Source organism: Manis pentadactyla, chromosome 5 (genome assembly GCF_030020395.1).
Source record: "Manis pentadactyla isolate mManPen7 chromosome 5, mManPen7.hap1, whole genome shotgun sequence".
In the NCBI taxonomy this organism is placed as follows: domain Eukaryota; kingdom Metazoa; phylum Chordata; class Mammalia; order Pholidota; family Manidae; genus Manis; species Manis pentadactyla.
In genome coordinates this window covers 142,417,076-142,443,347 of record NC_080023.1, presented here as the reverse complement: position 1 = coordinate 142,443,347, position 26,272 = coordinate 142,417,076, and the positions used below count along the sequence as shown (strand labels likewise).

At 39.0% G+C, this 26,272-nt stretch overlaps 1 protein-coding gene across 9 annotated transcripts in view; it reads left to right on the top strand.

The window, feature by feature from the left end:
• The window catches only part of PLCB4 (phospholipase C beta 4), a 402,883-nt gene that overhangs the window by 363,488 nt on the left and 13,123 nt on the right, over positions 1-26,272 (top strand). For all 9 annotated transcript variants that reach the window (XM_057502744.1, XM_057502741.1, XM_036880089.2 and 6 more), the window contains 6 exons: positions 2,633-2,682; positions 2,818-2,883; positions 15,051-15,166; positions 16,426-16,501; positions 18,262-18,437; positions 21,146-21,247. In XM_057502744.1, coding sequence (XP_057358727.1) covers positions 2,633-2,682; positions 2,818-2,883; positions 15,051-15,166; positions 16,426-16,501; positions 18,262-18,437; positions 21,146-21,247 — 586 coding nt within the window. The remainder of the gene's footprint in view (positions 1-2,632; positions 2,683-2,817; positions 2,884-15,050; positions 15,167-16,425; positions 16,502-18,261; positions 18,438-21,145; positions 21,248-26,272) is intronic.

The window sequence follows — 26,272 nt, the reverse complement described above, 5'->3', positions numbered from 1 at the left end:
ACTCTAGGGGCCTTTATGGGGAGATGTCATTTGAGAAAGCAAGCTCCTCTTTCTTCTCAAAGAACTCTGTTAATTTGGGTCACCCCAATGCAGACACTGAGACAAGATATCAAGTGTAACTGTCTATTTGGAGGGTACAGTGGACCAAGGTAGAAGCATGGGGAAGTGATGAAAGGAAGGGAGGGTAGCCACTAATCAGAGTGCTTTCAAGCTGGTTACCACTGAGACACCTTGAGCTTAATACCTCTGGAGCACTTCTGATGGCTGGTGTGGTACACACCTCAGAGTCATCCTCCTGGACAGGTGAGGGATCGAGGGAATGCATACCTCCACTCCAGTCAGCCTTTTGATGAGAGCTCTGGTGGGAGGGATAAATTCTTCAACAATTCTAAATTGACAGATACAGCATGTTTTGGAGGACAAAGTCTCCAGTTAAGGAAATGTAGGTGTTGGCAGTTGGTTGTCAGCTACAGTGAGCCGTTGTGGAGGGGACTAGGTGTATGGGTGGAGCCCGACAGAATTTGCTGCAGATATCTAGGTGAGGAGTTGTGAAGTTCTAAAGGGCTCCTGTTAGACAAGGAACCAAATAACAGTATTACCCCAGTGCTGCTTGATTTTCTCTTTGATTTTAAAAATAAAGAATTAAGAAAACTCAACTCCTGGTTGATCTCCAAAGTATGGTTTGGAAGAAAACAAGTTATTTTTAATGGGCTATGTTGTTAAGAACAAAAACTTTATGTAATAAGAGTACCAAATATTTGGAGCCCACAGTGTTTACATAATCCTACTTTTACACCATGGAGGCCTGTAGACTTGTACTGTCAGTGTTAGGAGCCATTAGCCACATGTGGCTACTTGAATTTATTTAAATTAATTTAAAACTTAAACTTAAATATTAAAACTTGAATTCCTGAATTGCACTAGCAACATTTCAGGTGGTCAAGAGCCACATGTAGCTAGTGGCTGTCTATTGGACAGCTCACATAAGGAACATTTCCATTATCATCAGAAGGTCTATCAGACATGCTGTTCTGCGGCATACAGGTGTAGCTGCTCATGTACCACTTCCTGTTCTGTAGAATATGGGTTTTTTCCAACTAAGTCATTTATAGGGATTAAAATTTTTACAAGTTATTTGAGTATTTCTCAAAAAAAAAAAGGAAAACCAGGTGATTGAAGGAATTTTATGTTCCTATAGGTTCCTGCTAATCAAGATTTAGTTGAATCAAGACGAAAAAAGAATTCCCATGTGTCTGGCCAGACTTTTAGTATTTGCCAAATCTCTGGAGGACCTTGCATGCCTCCCTATCCTCTGCGTTTATTTTGCAAATGAGAAAATTGAGACCCAAAGATAGGGAGCTCTTAACCACCCTGGATTCATTCCTCAGCCCTACATTGTCTCTTCTCACCCACAGCAAAGCAGGGAGCTAGTTTGTGATGTGAGACCTAAGAGATCAGAGAGCAACCCCATGTTCCCATGAGACCGTATCATAAAATGTTATAGATCACAGGAACAATTTCTTTCAGCTGTGACCCCCCTTTTCCAGCCTTACCACCATCACACTGGATGTGCACACCTTAAAATGAATAAAACTGGAAAACAAGATCCTGGGACTTGATGCTTGTCTTCCTTGAATATCTCATACCTAGCCTTTGGGATTCTAATGGAAATCAATTACAGTACTGAGTACACATTCATTTTGTTTGCCTAAAAAGAAAATCTGCAGTCAAACAGAAGGTGTTTCGGGAATCCTTTTGCAACTACGGTTGCCATGGCAACATCATCCTCACATCACTGATAGCAGGATAACATAATATATTACCCCAGGTCTTCATGACAGCCTCCTATTACCCAACTGTTTTACTTCATTTTTTTCCTCAGTAGCATATTGTTTGAATGATAGAACTAAATTTGGTAAAAGAAAGAAGCTAAAAAATATGTTTTGTTCTTTGATGATGAAATTGGGAATTGACTTGGAGTTAGTTGGCTGGTATGGTATGACTTGAAACACAAAGAGTAACTCTAATAGACTCTGGTCAGATCTTCTTTATGGGGTCAGCACCCCATCACCCAGCTGTGTATTGGCTGATTACAAAGAATAGATGCCCCCATCTCCAGAGAATTGCCTTCAGACTATGGAAGTTCTCTTGCTGGAAATGCCTGGGAAGTTTTGTAAAACTTCTGAAGCCCTCAGCTGCCTAATATAGGGTTACAAAAGCCCAGTCTCCTTACCTCAAGGTAGAACAACTTTGGAGAGGTACTTATACTAAAGAGCTCCCTGTAGAATCGGGCTGATGCTGGAATTCAGCTAGAAATATACCCTGCCTTCTTCTGGCCAGTCCTACTTCTCTCACCCCCCCTGGGGCTTTCTCCCAAGAGCATTCCCTCAATAACTTATGTGCACAGGAATCGCTATCATAGGTTCTGCTTGTAGGGAACCTGAATTAAGACAATAGTCATTTCAATTAAGTGTCCAGTTCATTTCTTTGTAATAAATTGAGATGGTTATATCCATAACATTACAAGTGAAGCTGCTTCAGAATCTTTAAATGAGATTTCAAAACTGTGTATTTTGTATTATGTTATTCTCTCTAATTTTTAATACACACAGTGACTTCACTTTTTTTCAAGGTATTGAACTTATCCCTCAAGTGAGGATAGAAGATTTAAAGCAGATGAAGGTAAACTGCTCAGTTGTTTTGCAAGCATTCTTGTATTGAGCATATTGGTGAAACCAATATATTTTTATTTCTCAATAAATGCAGTCGTCATGGCTACAAAAAACTTACTTTGGATGCTCTTCATTTTTTCTCCAGGCTTACTTGAAGCATTTAAAGAAACAACAGAAGGAACTAAATTCTTTAAAGAAGAAACATGCAAAGGTAGTGTTTGTGTGTGTGTGTGTGTGTGTGTGTGTGTGCGTGCGTGCGTGCGCGCATGCATATGTTTGTATGGTTTCATTTGTTTTTTTACTTGTTGCTCTCTGATGAAAACCTCAAGTTATTATTTTATGTTATGGACCAATAAATCCTTCACAGCCAAAACCCTGACTTTGTAATGGAGACCAACCAACTGGACAGCAGTACCTTCATTTTTAACTAGTTTAGTTTAACTAGTTAAAAATGTAATTAAGAAATAGAGTCCACTTGGGATTGGTTGTGTTAAAAAAACAACATTCAACCGAGTAAATCTGAAGATCTAATTGGCTTTATTAAGTGATTCATCCCCTTAACAAGTAGATACTCTGAGGAATTATACAAAATGGAAGGGTTTTATAAGAAGGAGGGTGGAGCAAGGAAATTAGCAAGACTGTTTGAGACAAGGTCACCCTTCTTTAGTGGGGAAGGAAGGAGTCTTATGCAGGTGACCTCACCTTCATTTTGGGGGCTGGAGAGGACAGATTACCTCATTGGTGCTGACCAGAGAATTGCTGATTGACAGTTGAGACTACATTTCTGGGAGAGGTTGCAGTTAGACTAGGCATTACAGCCCCTTGTGTCCTGGCCCAGCACAAGTGTTTTGCTCTAGACACTGTAGCTTTTTTTTTAACAATTGTCCCTGATTTGTAATCTGTATTTCTAATAGTGATTTCTAAAGCATAGCAAAACTTCACCAATTTATAAAATTGTTTAACTAATACTATGGCTTTATTTAAAACAGCAGGCCACTGCCTGACTACTGACAACCAGCTCACAGTGTTAACCTCTAGGCACCTAAGTATTCCCTCAGTCACCGGCAAATAGTTTACCGCTCACAGAGCTGGCGAGGCCTAAACCTCTCACTGTGGCATCCAGAGGGAGCACTCTTCTTGCTTTTCCCCTTTTGGTGGCCTACTTCTGAAATATAGTTGCTTTTCCTTTGTACCCACAAGAAGAGGTCTTTTGACAGCAATCGTGGGAAATATAAGAGCTACTTACACATTTAAAAAAACATCAGCAGTTAGCCTCTGGAATTCTCGAGGACACTAAAAAACTTCACAGCTCTCAGGGACCATCCTGCTTTGCAGGCCCCCCTCACAGAGAAAGAAGGAAAACGTAATACCTCTTCCAAGTATCAACATGGGTGCTACCACTGGAAGGTGATGTGTGTGTTCATATGAAAACAAGAGAAACTTAATTTCTTGAAGGCTTGAAAGAACTTGTGAGTGCTTTTAAACTAACCTTGCATTCCACGTCTTAACAGTCTGATTCAGGCCTCAAACAAAGGCAGGTCCCACAGAGCTGGACTTGAAGGATGCATCTCGGAACTGCTCTAGATATTAAGATGCAAGGAGCATGGCCAGAAACTCTGTGGTTCCCTTAGTAGTTTATGCTCCTTCGGGAAATCTGGCCTAATTTTGTCCTAGTAATAATATTCCTTATATTACTGAACCGATGGCTTACTGGATTTGCTGATATAGAGATTGCATCAAAGACTGTTACTAAATTTCATGAATAATTCCATGGAATGGAATTCTTTTCATTGCCCATAAGGGAAACTTGCCACAGATTTTTGTAAGAGTAGGACTGTTGGAGACAGTAAGAGACTGTTAGCTACTTAAAATTGATTCCAATTTTGTTGGTCATCAGCAACCACTTAGAATATGGAAAGGCAACAGAAAAGAGAGAGAAAAGGAAATGAGAGGATGAAATGTAAATAACTTATAATTGTTAGGAATGAAGTTGGTGCCCATATGACAAGGCATCATCCAACAGATTTTCTTTCCATTTTAATCAGATCTCTGTCACTGAGGTGGATATCTCAATGACCTGTGGGCTGTTTGGAGACTTAAGCTTTTGACCTCACCCTCATTTAATATTTACTTGAGGCATGACTAGTGTCTTGCTAATGGGTTTCAGCCCCAGGCAAGTTCACTATGGATCCAATGTGACCACCAAAATGACAGCAGAACATTCTTGGGGTGAAAGGGTTATACCCAGCTTTATTTCCATGGTGGCAGGTCAATCACTAAAATTGTGTTCACTCAGAGTGAGTTTGTACACAGCAAACTGCTCTCTGCCTCTGGGCCTCTCAGCCCACACAGCCATCCTCTGGGCCTCTGTCCACAGCACTGCCACCACTCCAGCCTCTGCTCTGTTCTCCTGCAGCCTTGCAGCCATGCCACCGCATTGCCCAGAGCACTGGGCATGGATCTTTATATAGAGTCAATAAAAACATATTGCCCATACATATGTAGTGAGCTAGCTAACCAGGACCAGGTAAGAATCCTGGCCACAGGAACCTTCATTTTATCCACACTCCACCCCTCCAGGATTCTCACCCCTCAATCCTCTGCAGTGGTCCCTGTGCAAGGAAGCTGGAGCATTGTAACCAAATTCCATAATCTATGACAATATACAAATAACAAAAATTATAACAAATTATAATAATCCTCAAGCCTGAGGAAATCCACTGCCACCAAATGGTCATCCTGGCTGTATTCAAACCAGTTCTACTCAAAGGAGTCAACCAAAAGGACCATGGGTGGGCCTTACAATACCCACCTTCTCCAGCCTCTCCAGCAAAAAGTTTTGCAGACACACAGGCCGATCTTGTTGCTTTACCTCTGATTTTTGCTTTGTTCTCAGCAGCCAGAACCGCTGCTCCAGTCTCAGTTGTTGTCAATTTCTTTCTGTGTGCTCCTGACTTTTCAAATCAACCCACATCTAGGTCTTCATGACCTTCACAGGGTCCTTTAAATTCTTCCTTCAAGAAGCAGATCATATTTCTGTTTTTGCTTGAGCCTGAGGATAGAAACAGAGTGGAGTGCTCCACAACCTGAGGAGGGGGCTGCACCTCTCCTGAAAGAACCCACGGTTGCCGAGTCCTTCTGGCTTTCCACCAGCTGTCAACCAGGTGGGGTCTCAACCGAGGAGGGGCTGATGCCTCTGGCACTGGCAGGGCCTCCACTCCCACCTGTTCATCAAACCGCCACTCCTCCATTTCTGGGGCTGACGGCTCCACTGCATCCTTCACCTGCCCCACGGCACTTGGCAGCCTGCGCTCTCGTGCTGCTGCTTCTTGTGCTACTCATTCTCGGGCTGCTGCTCCTTCTCCTGCTGCTTCCTCTCGGGCCACCATAACGTCCTTTACGATTTCCACAGCACTTCATAGTGACACCATTTCAGTCAACAACAAATTTTCTTTCTCTTGGGTTGGACCCCAGTCCTCCACCCCTTCCCAGTACCACATGTCCACACTCTTGAATTTCTCCCCATCCATAGGTGCAGCCTGCTGAAACACTCCTTCCATAAGGGCAGCCTTTTCTTTTCCTTGGCCAACAATGAATCCTGCCAGCTGTCACCGATTGTCTTGCCAATGGGTTTCAACCCCAGGCAAGCTCACTATGGATTCAGTGTGACCAAAGAAATGACAGTAGAACATTCTTGGGGTGAAAGGGTTATACCCAACTTTATTTCTGTGGTAGCAGGTCAGTCACTAAAATCCCGTTCACTCAGAGCGAGTCTGCATACAGCAAGCCAGTCTCTACCTCTTGGCCTCTTTGCCCACACAGCCATCCTCTGGGCCTTTCTGTCCACATAGCCATCCTCTGGCTCTGTCCTCAGCAGTGCACCACTCTAGCCTCTGCTCTGCTCTCCTGCAGTCTTGCAGCTGTACCACGGTGTTGCCCAGAGCACTGGTGGAGCTCTTTATGTAGAGTCAATAGCAACGTATTGCCCACATGTGTGTAGTGAGCTAGCCAACCAGGACCAGGTGAGAATCCTAGCCACAGGAACCTTCATTTTATCCACAACCAGGAAATACATACTGTGACTGATAATAACAATAATGGCAGCTAGAATGTTGGCATGCTCCATATTTTATTTAAAAATGCTGTGCTCAGCACTTCATATTTATTATCTCATTTAATACTCTCTACCTTATAAGGCAATGCCTATTTAAATCTCCATTTTGCACATAAGGAAATTAAGGACTAGGGAAGTTAAGCAATTGAACTAATGTCCCAGTATTAGGGAGATGCAGGGCCAGTTTTAGAACCCAAATCATCTGAGTCCAGAACCCATACTGTTACTGTGTTATTGTGTGCAGTATTTTGGATGCTTCAGTAAGTAAACAAGTTCCCCTCATTGTATCAGATGCATTGGTAGCCCATGAGAGCCTATGCAGATCTCCATTTAGTTTGGACATTGTCAATATGCTAGTTACTTGGACAGCTATTAAGGCAGGATGCTCCTCAATTCTTTAAAACTTGACCTACGTCATAGTGAGCAGAGTTTTCTGTTGATTCCCTTGTCTAAACCTTTGAGTCCAAACTGACTTAGACCTGTTAACAGGCCCAGCTGCTTCATCAGAGAAGTGGCAAAGATGGTCTGCTCGGGCTGCTGTAACAAATTGCCGTGGACCAGGTGACTTAAACACAAACGTTTATTTCTCAGAGTCCAGAGACTGGAGCTCCGAGATGAAGGAGCAGCAGGGTGAGTGCCTCACGAGAGGCCCGTTCCTGGTTTCCAGACAGCCTCCTTGTGGTAGCCTCACAAGGTGGAGAGAGCGTGTGCTGTCTCATGCCTCCTCTTATGGGGACACTGATCCCGTACATGAGGGCTCCACGCTCATGAGCTAATCACTTCCCAAAAGCCCCACCTCCACAACCATCACATTGGGAAATAGGCTTCAACACATGAATTTGGGGGACATAAACATTCAGCACATAAAGGAGACATACATTTTTCTATTGGCTATAACAGTGCCAGGGCAGCTGGCTCTGCTGAATGACTTTATGACGGTAAAGTCACCGGCATTTTGCACCTTTCGTTATTAATGCACACCAGGTACCTTATGGTTTAACATTTAGCAAGGTTAGATGCTAACCTTGCTGGAAAATTATCTATCTGTGAGATAATTTAGAGGTGTTTCCGGTAGATCTTCCCCTCTAACTCAGAGACCTTGGCTCTCCATTCCTTCAATTTCTTCACTCTTCCTAGCAGAGAGATATTCATGTTATTTAATAAACAGTAAATCCCAGATGGCTGAAAGAATCAAAGTTGCCTTCATTTCCAGAAAACAACCTGGGGCTTCTTGGAGTCCCACATTATAGTAGGACCAAAACCTAAAAGGAGATTTTAACGCACCCCAAGTCCTACCATCTGAATTTGTGTGGACTTTTGTAACGTGTGCATATTTTGGAGGAAGTCTTCAAAATTCCTTAGGTCAAGTAACAAAGCTAAATTGCCACAGTGAAATATGTAGTGCTTGCCTATTGCTTTTTCAAAAGGCTTTTCAGAAACATTTCTAAGGAAGGGAATGCTTTTCATGGCTTGTTTTTCATATCCTTGTGCATTTGAGAAGTTCAGGTTACAAGGGTGTTATTATGGGCTTAGGAATGAATTCCTTTCCCCATTTTAAATACACAGGGGACTTATTTTTTTTTATTCAGCCTGCTTTGGCAGTTTAATTTATGAATTCTGAATTCCTTAGTCTTTTTATATAACACTACTACTGATAAGGCTAACATTTATTTACTGCCACTTTTGTGTTATACATTCTATATACACTCTCAAATCCTCACAATATCCCTGAAACCGAAACAACAGTACCTACATTTTAGACAAGAATAAAATGAAATTCCCAGAGGAGCAGCAGGGTTGCTGCTTATATTACTCTGTTGCCTAGAGTAATATAACCAGTGAATGCCAGTTACAAGCCCCATCTGCCTACTTCTAACACACACCTTTTACAGCTCATCACATTATTTAGTTATTAGAAGTGTTCTTCATCTATTTTAACTGCCCAAGGGCTTTCCAAATAATTATTTTTCAAATAATTAGATCTTCCTATCTATACACTCTATACTTTTTCAGTCTGTAATATTTCCCTAATATTTTCTACATCTCATCTGAGCCAACTTCTGAGATGAAAAACATGTATGAATATTTATCTGCCTAGTATATACTTAAGCCTACTCTACCAACTTACTTGTCTTTAAAACTGAAAAAAGAAAAACTTGTGAAGGAGGATGGGAGGATGTAGTGAATCTGTTACCACTGGACACACCTAGTGTCTAACCTTCATTTGACTTTGTTTCTTCTAATGCTGACTTTCATGTCAATACTTCTAAAATGGTAAAGCTACCTAACAAATGTTGAGGTTTACTTAAACACTTATCCTTAGGTATTCTTGGAACAATTATATAAAGAACTATAGTTAACTTGATCAGGTGTGCTGGGTAGAAGTTCCCTATTTTTCTGGATAAGAAACCACTCCTTTAAGTGGTGACTTAAAACAGCAACCATTTATTGAGATCACAATTTCATGGGTCAGCAGTTGGGGCTGGGCTCAGCTGGATGGTTCTTCTGGGCTCAGCTGGGTTCACTCACTCATCTGCTGTTACTGCTGGTTTGGCAGGTGGTAGGCAGATATGAGGGGAGCCAGCTCACTTTGGAAGGTCTATGCTGAATCGCTTCCTCTCTGCTTTGTGGGGTCTCTGCTCTTGGGGCAGGATAGTTCACATAGAAGGGGTCCCAGGAGACCAAGCAGAAACATACAGGACTTTTTGAGGCCTCAGCTCAGAAGGGCATATCACCACTTCTGCCTTATTCTCCTGGCTAAAACAAGTCATAAGTCTGGCCCAGATTCAAGGATTGAAGATTCTACCTCTTGACAGGAGGAGCCACAAAGTCACATTGCAAAGCTGTGCCCATTTTTGCAAATTGTCTAGCAACCATTGGACCAATGAGATCATCTGCACCTAGAAGAAACACAGCTTTACTAAATCACCTTCTAAATGGTGCAGCCAGGATTTCAATCAAAATTCTGTCTTGACTCTAGAACTCAACCTCTTCCCACTGTACTGAGTTACTTCTCAGTTTTCTCACATTAGTTTATTTTTCACACATCTTTTTGATGGTCTTAGAAAAAGGTTTTTAAAAGCAATCATGAGCCTATCAGAGCACAAATCTCTTGTCTTCCTTTGGGACTGGTTTCTCAACATATTGGTCCAAGAGCTGGAGGTTTCATAAAAATGCATATTCTCATACCCATCTGAGACTTAGACTTTCCAAGGAAAGGTCTAGGAAATTCATTTTAAATAAGCACATCTCCCATGCACAAATTTTGAGAACTGTTTTTTTAGGGATATGATTTAATACTCTGTACTCTCCTTTGGCCCCTGAGTGGAAACCTCCCTGACTGCTGCAAGTTTCAGGTCAGGCCTGCTTAAGAAACAGATTTTGCTTTCTTTTCAAACAATAGTGAGAATAAATTCCCCCAGCCTTTATGTTAAATAACATCTACAACCCTTTTTTAAAAGTTTTGAAGCCACCTAAGGTGGAACTAAGATTTGCCACTCCAAAGCTTTGGGATAGAAAATAACCCACTGAGGTTGGAGCTGGCCTGGGCTGTACCCTCCCAACGAGTGTGCCTGTAAGTCAACCTTGGCAGTTGGCAACTAAATTCAGAAACCAGTACTTAGTCCATATTGTGACCATAAGGCACTCTCAGCACTTACATACCAGCCTAGGTAAATAATATCACTTCTTTCTCAGACCTAAAAGGAAGCAGAAAATCCATGAGCTAAATCCTAGTGGTGTAAGAAATAAAGATATGATCCCCTAAAAAAGCCTATTTCCAAACTTGAAGGTTAGCTGCAAGATGGAGAAGGAATAGTGGTATTTTATGAGGATCTAACATTTGCAGAAGAGAGCCATTGAAGTAAGTGTGTGATCTGCTTTTAGGATACTGAGAAGAAATGACAGGGGTAATGACCATTTTAGTTCCAAATGAGATGAATATGCTAGTTAATGTGCCAAGTTTTGGGAAAATGGCAGTGGTCAATTGCTTTTGAACCTAAGAATGCAGCTGGCAATCAGATGTCAACTTGTCTCCCACTTTCTAGAACCATCTCTTAAATTTCAAATGTAAACTAAGGGAATGGTTTTCAAGTGTCCATTAGATGAGATAAAGAAAGCAGAGCTAAGCAACAGTATTCCCACCCTAGAGCTTGACTCAATGGAGTCCAGAACTACGGTTACTTTCATTAAGAGACAGGCTTGTTTTTCAATTGTTTGATGTGGTTAAATTTTTACAGCAAAAATTTTAAACCCAAAGATGGATAAATATCCCCAACAAAGCATTAGAAGAATTGCAGCTTAGATGCCTATACAGACCAAGCAAGAAGTGAAGGAAGCTGAGTATGTATAGAAAATGGAAGTATTCACCCTACTGGAGGGCAAGTCAGATATTGCTCCCACCAGTGGTGCCTTAAGAGTCAGTGGGCCACTTCAGTCTCTAAAGGAGAATCATAAAATATGAAGTCTTATGTGAATTTCCAGATCTTTAAATATTGACCAGTAATTCATTCTTTTCTTAAAACACTGTGACGGCAACAAAAATGCAACCTACACCTATAGACTGGAAGCATGCCTTGGGCTACCAGTTTGCAACATCACCACTAAGATAAGTCAAATGAAATGCTTAGGAAACTGGCTAAAATTGGGCATTTTCAGGAAAGTTACTAAGGGAAAATTTGCAGTTTGCTGTACAAGCAAGTTAACTGATAGCTCCAAGATTACTGGCAGATTCAGTAATTGTAATGCATGGTAAGACCCCAATAGCAGATCTACAACTCCGTTATGAAGTGAAAGGAGGAGAGACACAGTAAGCATCCACAGAGGCAGCTTAAGTTGAAAATCTCAGAGTTCACAGTGAGCAAGCATGATTGCCTCAGAATTTTCAGCATCGTCTATGGTGCAGTAATTCAGGCCCACAGTGACATCAGTCACAAGAATGAATTACAGCAGAAGTTTTTCCCAAAAGAAGCTTAATTTACTCTTAACTTCAGTAAGACACATACACAAATTCTGCTAAAAGCTATACAGTTATTTCCCTTAAATGTCCCAATTAAGAATAACTTCTAAGTCAGCACATTTAATATTGAAACTCGTGGCCTGAATGAATGAAAAAAATGTATTTCTCTCCCATAGTGTCTCATGATTTAATTAAGAACCAAAAGAATAAAATCAATGATAGACATTTCCTGAGTTAAAACAGACTTAGAAATCACTTCCTGGCTTCTGCATTTTACACATCAGAAAGCTGAGGCTGGATGCCTGTCATGTGATGATCAGTAATTAGTACCCCTGTTCTTCTGTGAAAGAAGTGGTGTCTGGGAATTAGATTATCCCAAAACATTTCAGTAGTCACTGCCTACTACACAGGGATAGAGTTTTGAGCAGAGAGAAACAGAAATAACTGCTCAAGACCAGCTTTCTTTTTATTTGTATTAACTGGAATTATTTTTAGTTCTATACGCTTCTGATTTTTCAAACTATTTCTACATACATTAGATTACTTTGCAGCTCATAACCAACCCATGAGTTAGGCTGGAAAAACAGATCTTGTTCAGTTTTCTAATAAAGAAATTGAGGCCTAGAAAGATTTATATACATTTCACAAGGCCACTTGGCTAATTATTGATTGAGCTCTGGGACCAGAATCCAAGTCTTCTTGCTACTTTCCCATGCTATTTTTTTATTTACACAACACATATTTATTGAACATCTGCTTTGTATCAAGCTTTGAGACATAAAGAAAACTTCCCCTGGCCTTATAGAGACATCTTATATGGTGTTCCAGATGTTTTAGAATTCATCATGAACCTTTATGGTACAAATAGCCTCATTCCTCATATCTAATTGTGTTAATAAGATTCACCAGAATATAGTCCATCATCTTATTAAGCTTCATAATATGCCTATCAGTTTATGTTAAGCCTCAAAGAAACAATCTTACACTGAGAAGTGACTGGTGGTAACTATGTGGGAGGGATTGGGGTGGGTGGGTGAAATAGGTGAAGGGGAAAAAGAGGCACAAAATCTTAATCACAATACAAATTTGTCATGGGGATGAAAGTACAGCATGGAGAATATAGCCAATGGTTCTGTAACATGTTATGTCGACAGATAGTAACTACACTAGTTGGGGTGAGCATTTAATAATGTATATAACTGTTGAATCACTATGTTGTAAACTTGGAACCAGTATAATATTGTATATAAACTATATTTCAGTAAAAAATATCAAAATATGCATATATAAATAAAGTAAGAAAATAAATAATCTATTTTGCAAGAGGCATAGGAATGTGGCACCTCTTATATGGTTTAATCTAGACTTACCTAGAGCCCCTTATTTATTTGTCCAAAAATTTAACCTTTGTGTTACACTGGCGTAATGACTTCTAAATCTTAAGAGGAAGACTAATAGTTTTTTTTTTCCCATGGCAAATGAGAGTGGGTAAATCCCTCCAAATAAGGTTACATCAGTGTGCTAATCTGATTCCTGAGGCAGTAGATTCAGCTTTAAAGGAAGGTTTATTGATTTATTTATTCTGGTTGCTGTCCCTTACCCCCCAGAACACTCTCTGTGTATTATTATTGCTATTGAGTAATACAAACAGGCTTGTATGTCAGTATATTCTGAATAAGGTAGAACAGGCATTTGCAATATGACTTACCTTAGATTTCCTTTTCATCCTAACAACCCTGTGAAGTAGGAATCACTATCGCAATTATAAAGACAATCAAGCTAAGAGAGTAAATGGCTGCTTGTCCCAGGATCACCCAGTGCCATGTTGCAGAAGCCTTGAGTGAAATGTGTTTACAACACAAAAGTGCACACATGTTGGTAATATAAACAGATTTATGAAGTGTTCCAACCACAAATGAAGCAAGATACTGTCACATTTAATCCCCTGGCTCCCCAAATCTACAGTGAGATAACATCCACTTGGACTATCCTGACTATTGTCCCCATTGTCAATTCCTGTTCCAAAATCTTCCCACCAGCACCATCCTCTTCAAAGACTTCTCTCAAAGGCATTTATCCACTGGACAGAAATGCTGGGATCTTGTGCACCAAGGCATTTCTGAGGAATATATATACAAACAAATTGGATATCAAGTCTTGTATTAATTTACTAGCAGCACTAGAAATTATAAAAAAATCATGGCAAAGTTAAAAATCCCTTCCCCATTTATATTTTATGAAATCGCCTTTAAAGATATTCATGAATTATATTTGCTTAAATTCAAGCCTACCTTCAGAACAAAAATGTTTTTTTCAAATTAACTTACTTACTTTAAAAATAGTGAGTAAGGAAATATGACCCTGAGGGTGATTATATAGCCTGAAAATCCATCCATTCCAGTCTTAAATACCATCTCATTTCTCTAAATGTCTCAGGAGTAAGACTAGCATACAACATCAAGTATCATTTAGAGTTGGATATTACCAATTGTACTGATTTTCCTCTATGTTTGGGTGCTCTGAGCAGCTAAGGAAATCTGATTTCATATAAGTCAATGGCTGTAGCCAAATTATCAAGAGGAAAAAATGTTTATAGAGAAATACTTACGTATGTTCAAAGCATTGCAGCCCCCAGTTTCAGTGATTGAATGAAACAGATGGGAAACTATTTTGAATATCTGTAAAGGCCAGAGCTTCTGAACACTCTGTCAGCCTCATGAATGCATGCAGATAAGGAAAATACCAAATGATAGGGATTCTGAATCAGCTGATAGTGATAAGCACACTAGCAATTCTTATTGGGTAGTGGTGGAATTCAAGGCCTTCCAAAATGTGTCAGGTGTTTAGAAACCATATCACATGGTGAATAGTTACATTTAACACATAAAAGAGAAGAAATATGGCAGCTGAAATTAGCTCTTTGAGGACCAGTGTACAGAAGGGGCAGTAGATTAATTTGGTGTCTCAGCAGAGCAAAGACAAGTGTGTGGAAGTTCTATGGAGACAAGTATGTGTAAAAGAAAAGATTTGGGATGATTGGAGCTGTCTAGTGGCGAGCAGGTTGCCTTTTGCAGGGGCATGTTCATTAGACTGAGGCTGGAGACTCCCCTGTTGTAGATACCCTTGTACTGGAAACTCTTGTGTTGTGTGGGAGACTGGAAGTCTTTATAGTTCTCAGACGTGGTTACTCCTGATTTCCAAACCAGAACTCTGGGAAAGCTAGTAAAAAGTTTACGAGCCCAACGTTGGTCAAATTTATCTGCCACCCTAAGAGTCCAATTTGTAACTGTAAATTCTGCTTGTTCAGGAGCACAGTACCATGCAGAAGTTACATTGCACGCAAGTCGACAAAATCGTGGCACAGTACGACAAAGAGAAGTCGACGCATGAGAAAGTCCTAGAGAAGGCAATGAAGAAGAAGGGGTAATCCTGTTTATTTCCTTCTGGAGGCTTTTTGCTTTTTTATATTTTGTCCTTTCCCCCAAGTCAGCTGCCAGTTTAGGCCAAGGAAGAGCTTAGTCTTCATTGTGTTTTTAGTAATAAAAATTATTCCCAGAAAATAAGTTCAGCTGAAAGGAGTGATTGAAATAAAAAAGAGGATCTTTATTCAAGTTCTACAGCTGTTGGTTAATAACACAATAACTATGTCTCTTAGGTGTTTTCTACTGCAGTATCTTTAAGGTGAATGGGGGAAGAAGGAAGGACAAGCCAAAATTGGGAAAATTTGAAGTTAGAAAAATCCTTTTGCATGTCCAGAAAATAAATGATAAGGTTAATGCACTCAAGGAAAAACATGCAACTAGTTTTTAATATTACAAGAATCCTTAGCTTATGCCAACAGATAAGACTGTTGAATAAAATCTGTCTTTTCATTTACCATGAAAGATTTGGTCTAGAATAAGACAGGGGAATATTTCTATAATGCTGTAGGCTCCCTGAGTAACAGACTAGAGGGAAAACATACTCATGCCAACTATTGAGCAGTAATAGATTCGATGAATTTTTTTAGAATAATGCTTCTCTCAGAAACATTCTCCATTAATAATATAATAAAGCATTCTGACTGGGGCCATAGTAAGTCAGAGCACATGTGCTAAAGACAGCTTAGGACCTGTTCTGGCTTCAGCAATGGTATGGATATTCCAAAAGGAAAAAATAATCACTGAAATAAGCAATAATTGTTGCTGGGAAAATGCCTAGTATATATTTTCCCCTCACAATAGAATAAGAAGCAAAAATCATTCTGTGATGCCAAGAAATGCTATTTTCTCCCTAGCTGGCATGTGTAAAAGACAAAAATCTGGCTTTACAACCAAAAATAAATGAATTTCAAGACTGAGAACCTGTTTTCCAGTTTTCATCACAGATAATATTTTATGGAATAAGTGAAAAATAGCTTAAAGAAAAGCAGGAACCAAAATGGAAATTCTGACAACAGACCCCTCACAATGAAGTAATTGTTAGGTTGGAAGTGTCTCTGTGTAGTGGTTGAATTGAGTAATCATGATACAGATATTTTGTAAGGTGTACATCTATTACTAGGAAAATTAGTGCTGCCCAGTGAGCCATGGCATCTAATGTTTGATGAACAAATTGTCTTCATCAGAAAGCTCTGAGCAGAGGCCCATGGGAATGGAATGATATCTAATGTCTGGCATGCATTTATGATTTTCCATTTTCAGGGGAAGTAATTGTCTCGAAATGAAAAAAGAAACAGAAATTAAAATTCAGACACTGACATCAGATCACAAATCTAAGGTAAGAAAATACCTATTTTTTACAGCAGCAATTTGCAGAAGATATTTTGTTATTTTTTAGAAGCCTTACCTAACATAAATCAGAAATAATGGTAGCTTTGTGCTAGTTGAGGAAGTCAAAGGATCCAGGGTTCACATTTCTTCCAGACTTACTGGCCTTGAGAAGAGCCATTTCATAGAACATCTTTTCCTTTGAAATATGCTAACAATATCCATGTTGTCTACCTTGGGGACATCAAGTGAAACAATAAATGGACTAAAAGGAAATACTGTCTAAAATACAAATAATGCTTCCCTATAGAAGTAACATTAAACATATGACAGAAAACCATCCAACTCAGGGGTTGAGTAATTCTTTGTTACTTACTCCATTCTAACTTTTCTGTGGAAGCTTGGTATGAGAAAAAGAAACAAGAGTTCATATTCTAGGAGGTGAGCCTAATTACTCATATTTCCCCAAAAACACAAGAACCTTGGGGAACCTTCATTGCATTTGTGGACATTTGGGGAATTGAGTACTAAGTTCCAGTTAAGGACACAAATTCCAGCAATATTATTTATAAAAGAAAAGAAAAAAAATCTTTTAAAAAAGCATCCAACTATAGCTATTGGTCAAACCAGCTAGCTTCTTTATGTCTACATGCAGTTCTATCACCCAGCACGGTGACCCTGCCTCACGCATGGGCCAGCCAAGCTGTTCAAGCCAAAGTTCTCCTTGGTACTATGTATATTTTGTGTCTGTTTTGCCATGAAGTCCATAGAGGCAGTAAGCTATGTCTCTTTCTCTCTTCTTAACTGGAACATTTGAGAATTAATGCCTGTACAATAAGCTATTATTTTTAGAAGCTTTTCTACAAAATAGAAACCTTGGCAACAATATCAGTTAGCTTTTGCTACATAATAAGCCATATCAAAATTTAGTGGCTTAAGACAACTATCATGTGTTAGCTCACAATTCAGTGGGTCAAATTTTGGGCTGTACTCAAACTGTATAGTTCTTCAACTGATTTTTTTCTGGACTTACTCATGTGTCTACAGTCAGCAGGGACTGATGGCCTCAGTCAGTTATCTGGTGCTTAGCTGGCTGCTGGCTGCTTTTTCCTACATGACCTCTCATCCTCCAGCAGGCTAGCACAGGCTCAGTCACAACATAGCCTCAGGATTTCAGGCATAGCAAAAGGGTGAACACTTCCCAAACTTCTACTTTATCACATTTGTTATTGTCTCATGGTCAGAGCAAGTCCCAAGATAGCCAGATTCAAGGACATGGAGAGATGGGCTCTAGCTTGATGAAAGGAGCCACAAAACCACACGGGAGAGCATGGAAACTGGGAGGGGAAGACTTTCTACTCCACCATCTGTTAGGGTTGACGCAATGGATCCTGATCCAGGAATAAGAGAACACAGAGCTCTCTGTTTAGAACTGTGGCCTGTGGAAGCTAGAAAAGCATTAAGTGATAAAGAGAATTCTGATGGAATTGGTAAGGGAGTCCAAAGCCCCACCAAATGGGAGTGTGGGCAGGTTAGCCAGTGAGATTATTCACGGTTAATTATTTAGAGCTGGAATGATTGATTCACTTTAGTAAGCTATGACTTCCTGGTTCCCATTGATTAGGGCATATTTTTTCCACATAATAGGTATCTACTGACTGACCAACTAAATGGGTGGGATGGATCTGAAATGTATGACTAATAGTGTGCTTTCAGTTCATACCTGACCTATGAGAATTCCAGGTGAACCATCTTCTTTTTCCCATGCAGGTCAAAGAGATTGTGGCACAGCACACAAAGGAGTGGTCAGAAATGATCAACACCCACAGTGCCGAGGAGCAGGAGATCCGGGACCTGCACCTCGGCCAGCAGTGTGAGCTGCTGAGAAAGCTTTTGATCAATGCCCACGAGCAGCAGACGCAACAGCTGAAACTGTCCCATGACAGGTAGGCAAGTTAGCCAAATCCAGACAAACTCCTCATTTTTTATAAAGACTAATTGTGTGTATGAGCCAAGGCAGTAAAGACAGTCAACTTGACATATAATATTGAGTTTTTATCTACATTACCCCATACAGTTAATGTGAGCAAGATGAACTATGAGAAATGGCTCCTGCCATCAAAGAGCTTATACAAGTGTTGGCAAGATAGTAACACTCACAGGAAAATTTTAAGTCAAAATGCAAATAGCATATGATACATACTAAAAAGTGGTACAGTCCAAAGGAGGTCCACCACCTCACAGAGGGGTCACAGAGGATTCACAGAATAGTAGGGCTAACTGGCCTTTGAAAAATGATCTGGAGTCCCTTAGGAAGAGAGGACACGAAAGGAGATAAAAACCAACCAGTTAAGCTCCTGGAGTGACTGGAACTGACCCCTCAATGGCTAACTGTGGAGAGAGGTTCTTTACATTATTAGGACTTTTATAAATACTTAGAAAGACAGGTCTGATCTAGAAACAGCAAAGAAGCGTCAGTTTATTTTGGTCCCTCCCCACTTCAGCAAATTGAATATTGCATTTAAAATACTGCAAACGATGAGCTAGACTTTTTCCCTGGGCACAAAAGTGTTTATGTCAATTACATCTTTTTATCACAGCTTTGTTGAAGCTTCTTGCTTCTCATTTAGTGCCTACTATATGCTGCCATTAAGATCTATTGATAAACACGAAAGAATAGAAAATAGAAACAAATTTATACAAACAAATCAAACAAAAACCTTGAAAATGCCAACCGCATAAAGTATCTGAGTTCATTCCCAAATTCCCAGCCTTATTTTGGAGTGATAGGTACAGCCAGTAAGAACATGAAATGTTTTTCCGACAGTTTCTGATACTCATTTGAGACAACTAAATGAGGTCTACCAGGGTGTTTCTTGTGGGTTAATATTCTGCACCCTGTGCATTTTAAAGTACTGTTGACCCTTGAACAATTCAGGGGTTAGGGGCACCAATCTCCTGGTGCAGTTGAAAATCCATGTATAACTTTTGTTTCCCCAAAACTCAACTTCTATTAGCCTACTGTTGACTGAAAGCCTTATTGATAACATAAACAATCAATTAATACATAGTTTGTATGTTACATGAATTACTGTGCTCTTAAAATAAAGTAAGCTAGAGGGGAAAAAATGTTATTAAGAAAATAGTAAGAGGAAATACATTTACAGTACTGTACTATATTTAATGGAACAAATCTGCATATAAATGGATCCACACAGTTCAAACCCATGTTGTTCAAGGGTCAACTGTATTTTATTTCACTGTAGGACTAGAAGTTGTTTTTTCTTTTTCCCCTTAAAAATGCCCTCGATTCAGTACACAGATAGATCTGTTCATTGCTCTACCTTTGACCATTGCTGCAATGCCATATTTTTGGTGTTTACCCTTATTCAAAGATACTTCACCCAATAAGACATTCTTTTCTAATCTTTCATATAGGTGAATTAAGAAAAAAATATTAGCCCACAACAGTAAGCATTGTCCAAAAGAGAAAACAAAGTAAACTAATTCTCGCATTACTTAGAATGTCATTTGAAGAAACCATAACCTTATTACTAATTTACCTTAAAAAATAAATCCATGGCAGGGACATTTTTCAAAAGAACAGCAGTGTACCCTGTGGTGGTGATTCTTTTTCACTATCACAGGTAATTGTTCTTTGTTCAAAAATTCTGCCTTCTTGTCAGCAACATTTGGTCATTGATATGTGCTTGTTGAGTTGAGTGAATAAAGAAATGGTCAATTTACCAAAGCTATGGAAAAGTTTAAGAGCCATTTTCTTGGACCCAGGAGTTTGTGTACAGACTCCTGCTTCTGTGGCCCTATAGGCATAAACTGAACTCTGGTTCTATGTTGTTTCTCCCTTTAGATGAGATGCAAACACCACTTAAGAAACCTGACTGTTTGGTCCCTCATTTCTCAGCAGTGCTTCAAGGAGATTTCCATGTACTCCAGAGCAAATTATTTGTTAATTGTATCTTTTTAGTATTACAAATGCTATGCCTTTAATCTATCTATGAATAAGATAATCTAAAGATATGACTCTGTCATGTGCACATGTGCATTCACATACAAGTGATCAATCACCTGTAAACATCCTTTTTTTCCCTATTTCCTGTGCTTATTTGAAACCATATAGTCTCCTTTATTCTCATGGGCTCTCAGAGAGCAGTAAGGTGACTTGTGAGGGTTAACACATCCTCTTTGTTTCTTCCAGGCCAGCTGATCCCAAAATAAAGTAGGGCAAAGCTGTAAAATCTTTGTATTTTATGGACAGACGTAATGTCTATTGTTCCCAGACCACTGCTGTTATTTCACTACTAGGTGACCCACTGCCTTGGGAGAAGCATCTACATGGACTGGGGCTCCCTCCCTCCTTTCCACAGGGTGCAGAATAGCTCAATGAGCTCAATAAAGAAAAGAAAAAGTAGACCTAGTCCTATTGTACATGTGGAATTTTTTTTATTATTTCTAAATTTTCTTATTGAATATCCATAACATAAAATTTATAATTTTAACCATTTTAAAATGTGTTGTGCAGTAATCATCACCATTCATCTCCATAACTTTTTCATCTTCTTTAACTGAAACTCTGTACCCCTTAAACACTAACTCCCCATTTTTCCCTTCCCGTTTGTTTATTTTTATTACATAGGGAAAGCAAGGAAATGCGAGCACACCAGGCTAAGATTTCTATGGAAAATAGCAAAGCCATCAGCCAAGATAAATCTATCAAGAATAAAGCAGAACGGGAAAGGTAAGTTTGAGAATGCTCACTGTGGAAATATAGCAGCAACTTGAAGACATAGACTCAATGACATTTATGGGTTTATACATACACATACTCATATATGAGATATAAAAAAAGCTTTGTGAGTTTGGGCTAATTCTGCTATTACAACTGCTATGAAGACTTACTATTATTGCTAGAGTACAGTTGTCTTATGATTGTTTACTACCACCAGCAAAATAAATTTACATCCAGTGTATGTGTGCTCATTTATAAACAACAGTGTATAAAAAGTGACAAAATATCCTTCCCACATTCCATTGGATCATCCCGCAAGCATCTTACCTGCTCAGGTGGAGCCCATTCTGGATGCAGTGGGTTTGAATAGCAGCACTGAGGCTAATAGTCTTCTTCCCTTGATTTGCACTTTCCTTGACATCCAGGATCATCTCAAAAGCTCTCACCCAGTTTTTCTGGTTTGTCCTTGTCTTAGGTGGGGTTTTCGAGAAACAAAGACCTAGACAAGAATTTGGCTACATGTGATTTTCTGAGAAAAGGGGTCTTCAAGGAAGGGGAGTGAGGGAAACGCAGGAGCCAGGGCAGGGACTAAGTGAGGACATGGTTGATCTCAGCTAGAGTCCCTCTTCAGCCTGATCCCAAGCTCTAGAGTACAAACTGCACCACTGATCTGTCTCCTTGGGCCAAGGGTGTCTGGCTTTTGTTCTACTGTACTAGTCAGTCATTGGCCACCTGGATTTGGGAGGTTTGTGTGACCCCCAGAGAAGGTCCCAGGTGCAAGTACTTTAGCCAAAGCTAGTAAGGGAGATCTGAGGAGACGTCAACTGTTGTGTCTCCAAGAGAGGGAGTAAACAGCAGTTGATTACCAATGATCACAAATGGCATCTTGACCGTGATTCTCATCATCTGTCTCTGGAAGCCTCTGAAAATGAAAATGCTGGTTGCTCCATAACTAAAAGCCTAGGTTCATGCACCAGTGGTCAAGGACAGCAGGATTCCTTCCTTTGGAGAAACAAGATCTGGCTAGAAGGTGGCCCAAGCTGACGTTCACGACCCATGAGAAGACTGTGTTATGTGCCCCACAAAATATAGACTTAGCGAAGATTAGCTCTTGGGATTAAAACATAAGCATGAACTTTAGAACTTCAGTTGTTCAGAGCTCTATTAACCATAGGCTGAGCTGTTGGAGAACTTTGTGGCTGCAAAGCAAAGCACCCATATTTCAATTCCCATCTACGTGGTCTTTGGTGGCACCCTGGGTATACCTATGTTTCCTATTTGTTGTGAACATGGCAGGAACTGCTGTCCAGCCACTTCAGTTTCATTGGTTTTTAAAATACATCTCAATTATTAATAATAATAAATAATGTTAAACTTGTTATATGATAAATATAAAGCATAATACCATCCAGTGCATTTTCATGCTGAAGTTTGATTGGATTTAAAGTGGTTTGGAATTAAAGACTTACCAATGAGATATAGAATTCCACAGTAATTTGACCTTGAAATGAATTGCCAACATTTTGGCCAAGAAACTTCCCAATCAACATAGAACATCATTTGTGTCTCTCTCGGGAGATTATTACTCAATTTAATCAATACTTCTTTGCCTCTTCATGTTGTGGTCTCTCTCTGGTTCTTGTTTGTTTAAACAAAGTGTCATTCTCTGATGCTATTCTCAGACAAGAAATTGTAAGGGCTTTATAAACATGGAAATGACATTGTCCCCACTTTAACAAAATATTGCAGCCAAAATAAAACCTCATTAATTTGACCTATTTTTAGACTGTCCAAATTGAAATATAGAATTCAACATACTTGTGCTAATTATTAAATAGCTCTCTGTCATTTTTTCAAATACATGATTAAGTGAACTTCAGCCCAATTGAGGTCAAATTGTCTTACCAGTAACTTAATTAGCAAAGTTTTTTATTCAATTTCCTTATTTTGACTTAATATACTTATTTATTATAATGTTGTATCCAATGGCTGGTGGTCCTAAAATATCTACAAATGGCTAGTTTCTTTAAAAATAACTTCTGTATGTCAATTACTACCTTCTAGCTAATCTTCACTTTGCTCTGTATTTGTGGGGCATAAAACAGTCTGTAGTTGTGTGTGTATGTCCACTTTATCAAACTACTGAGAAATAAAATAAAAAATGTATAATCAGAACTAAGAAAACACAGAAACTGAAAAATACTTCTGTTCTTGGGTCAAAGAACACATTTCAACAGAACAGAAATTACACCGTATTTATAACTGCCAATGTGAACACTGTTGATGCGTAAAAGGTAGCTAAAGCACACAGCAAAAGAAACAATTATCAAAATACACGGACAGCCTATGGAATAGGAAAAAACATTTGCAAACCACATATCAGATGAGAGGTTAATACCCAAATATATATAAAGGAACTCATACAACTCAGTAAAAAATAGTAACCTGATTTTAAAATGGACAGAGGACCTAAACATTTTTCCAAAGAAGACATGAAAATGGCCAAATAAGTGCAAGAAAAGATGCTCAACATCACTACTCATCAGGGAAATGCAAATCAAAACCCCAATGAGATACTACCACACACCTGTTAGAATGGCTATTATCAAAAAGACAAGAGATAACAAGTATTGGGAAGGATGTAGAGAAAGGAAAATGCTTGTGCCATGTTGGGGACACATAAATTGGGTGCAGCCATTATGGAAAACATGGAAGTTCCTCAAAAAATTAAAAATAGAACTATCACGTGATTCACCAATCCCACTCCTGGGTGTGTATCCAACAGAAACGATGACAGGATATTGAAGAGATATCTGTACCTCTGTGTTCACTGCAGCAGAGTTCACAGTAGTCAGGACATGGAAACAACCTGTGTCCATTAACAGATGAATGGATAAAGAAAGTGTGATTTTACACATACACACATATACATTCAAAAGAAAGAAGTCCTGCCATCTGTGACAAAATGGATGAACCTTGAGGATATTCTGCTAAGTAAGATAAGTCAGACAAACACAAATACTGAATAAACTCACTTATATGTGAAATCTTAAAAAGCCAGACTCATAGAAACAGAGTAGAATGATAGTTGCCAGGAGTTAGAAAGTGGAAAGACAGGGAGATGTTGGTCAAAGGGTATAGTCTTCCACGTACAAATGACTAAGTTCGTCCCAACTCAGCAGGATACACATTCTTCCCAAGTGTACATGGTATGTTTTCCACAGTAGATCACATAATAGGCCATAAGAAACCTCAGTAAATTAAAAAAGGCTGAAATTATGCCACCCAGATTCTCAGATCTCAAAGGTATGAAACTAGAAATAAATTGTGCAAAGAAAACAAAAATGCCCACAAACACATGGAGACTTAATGACATGCTCCTAAATAATCAATGGATCAATGATCAAATAAAAACAGAGATCAAGCAATATATGAAGACAAATGACAACAAAAACTCAACAGCTCAAAACCTGTGGGATACAGTGAAGGCTGTGCTAAGAGGGAAGAGGGAAGTATTTGCAATACAGGCTTACCTCAGGAAAGAATAATCCCAAATGAACAGTCTAAACTCACAATTAATGAAACTAGAAAAAGAAGAATAAATGAGGCCCAAGGTCAGTTCAAGGAGGGAATTAATAAAGATCAGAGCAGAAATAAATAAAATTGAGGAGAACAAAACAATAGAAAGAATCAATGAAACCGGGAGCTGGTTCTTTGAGAAAATAAGCAAAACAGATAAATCCCTAGCCAGACTTATGAAGAAAAAAAGAGAGTGTACACACATAAACAGGATCCAAAATGAAAAAGGAAAAATCACAAAAGACACAGGTATACAAAGAATTATTAGAAAATACTATGAAAAATTATGAGCCAACAAATTGGACAACCTAGAGGAAATGGACAACTTTCTAGAAAAATACAGATGACTAAGTTCCGGAGATCTAATATTCAGCATAGTGACAACAGCTAACAGTACTGTATTATATACTTGAAAGTTGCTAGGAGAATAGATCTTAAATGTTTTCACCACAGGAAAAAAGGAAGCCAGCTAAAGTGACATTTAGAGTGAAAATTATAGCCTACGTGCATATATTTTTAAAACAAGTGAAAACAAGTGAGCTAAACACTCAAATAGAGAGGGTATAAAATTAGAAAAACAGAGTTAACCCAAAGACCTCAGATGAGAAGAAATAATAAATAAGCAATAAGTATTGAAATAGAAAAAAAATGAATAGGGAGTATCAGCAAAAACCAAAGCTTGTTATTTGAAAAAATAATAAAACGAGTGACCCTCCAGCTAGATTGATCAAGAAGAAAAAGAGAAAGCAAAAAATTTGTAATATTAGGTATAAAAAGGGGAAATAACTGCAGACATAATAAGTATTTTTGAAAACCAAGATGACTATAAACAATACTACCAATGAGTTTGGAAACTCAGATGGAATGGACAATTGCCTAGAAAAATATAAATATCCAAAACTGAGTGGAAAAGAACAAAACCAGAATAGACCTATAGCTGTTATAGAAATTCAGTCAGCTATAGGTCTGTTCAGTCAAGAAAAGTATTCCACCTCACCAGTAATAAGGGAAATGCTAGTTAAAATGGGTGATGCAATTTCACAAGAACACCAATTGACAAAAAAGTAAATATCTGATAGTATGAAGAGTGGACAAAGACGTGGAGAAAGGGTAACATCCAGACACTGGCTGGGAGTGCAAACTGGGGCAGGTGCTTTAGAGTAAAGAGGAAGTTGTCCATTTCCCTACCAACCTGCAAGTCTAGGTATATGCCCTAGAGAAACCTTTGTTCATATGCACAGGAGGTTATGCCTAAAACTTCATTCATTTATTTAGTCAACAGATAGTGTGCCAAGTACCTCAGGGTGCCAGTTCATTGTAACACTATTGGGAAATAACCTACTTGTCTCTAATGGCAAACTGGAAATTTTGTATATAGGCTATTCATAAATGGAAAAATTCTCCCACCAGATGAAAATAATGGAATAGTTTGAGACATAGCTATATCTCCACAAC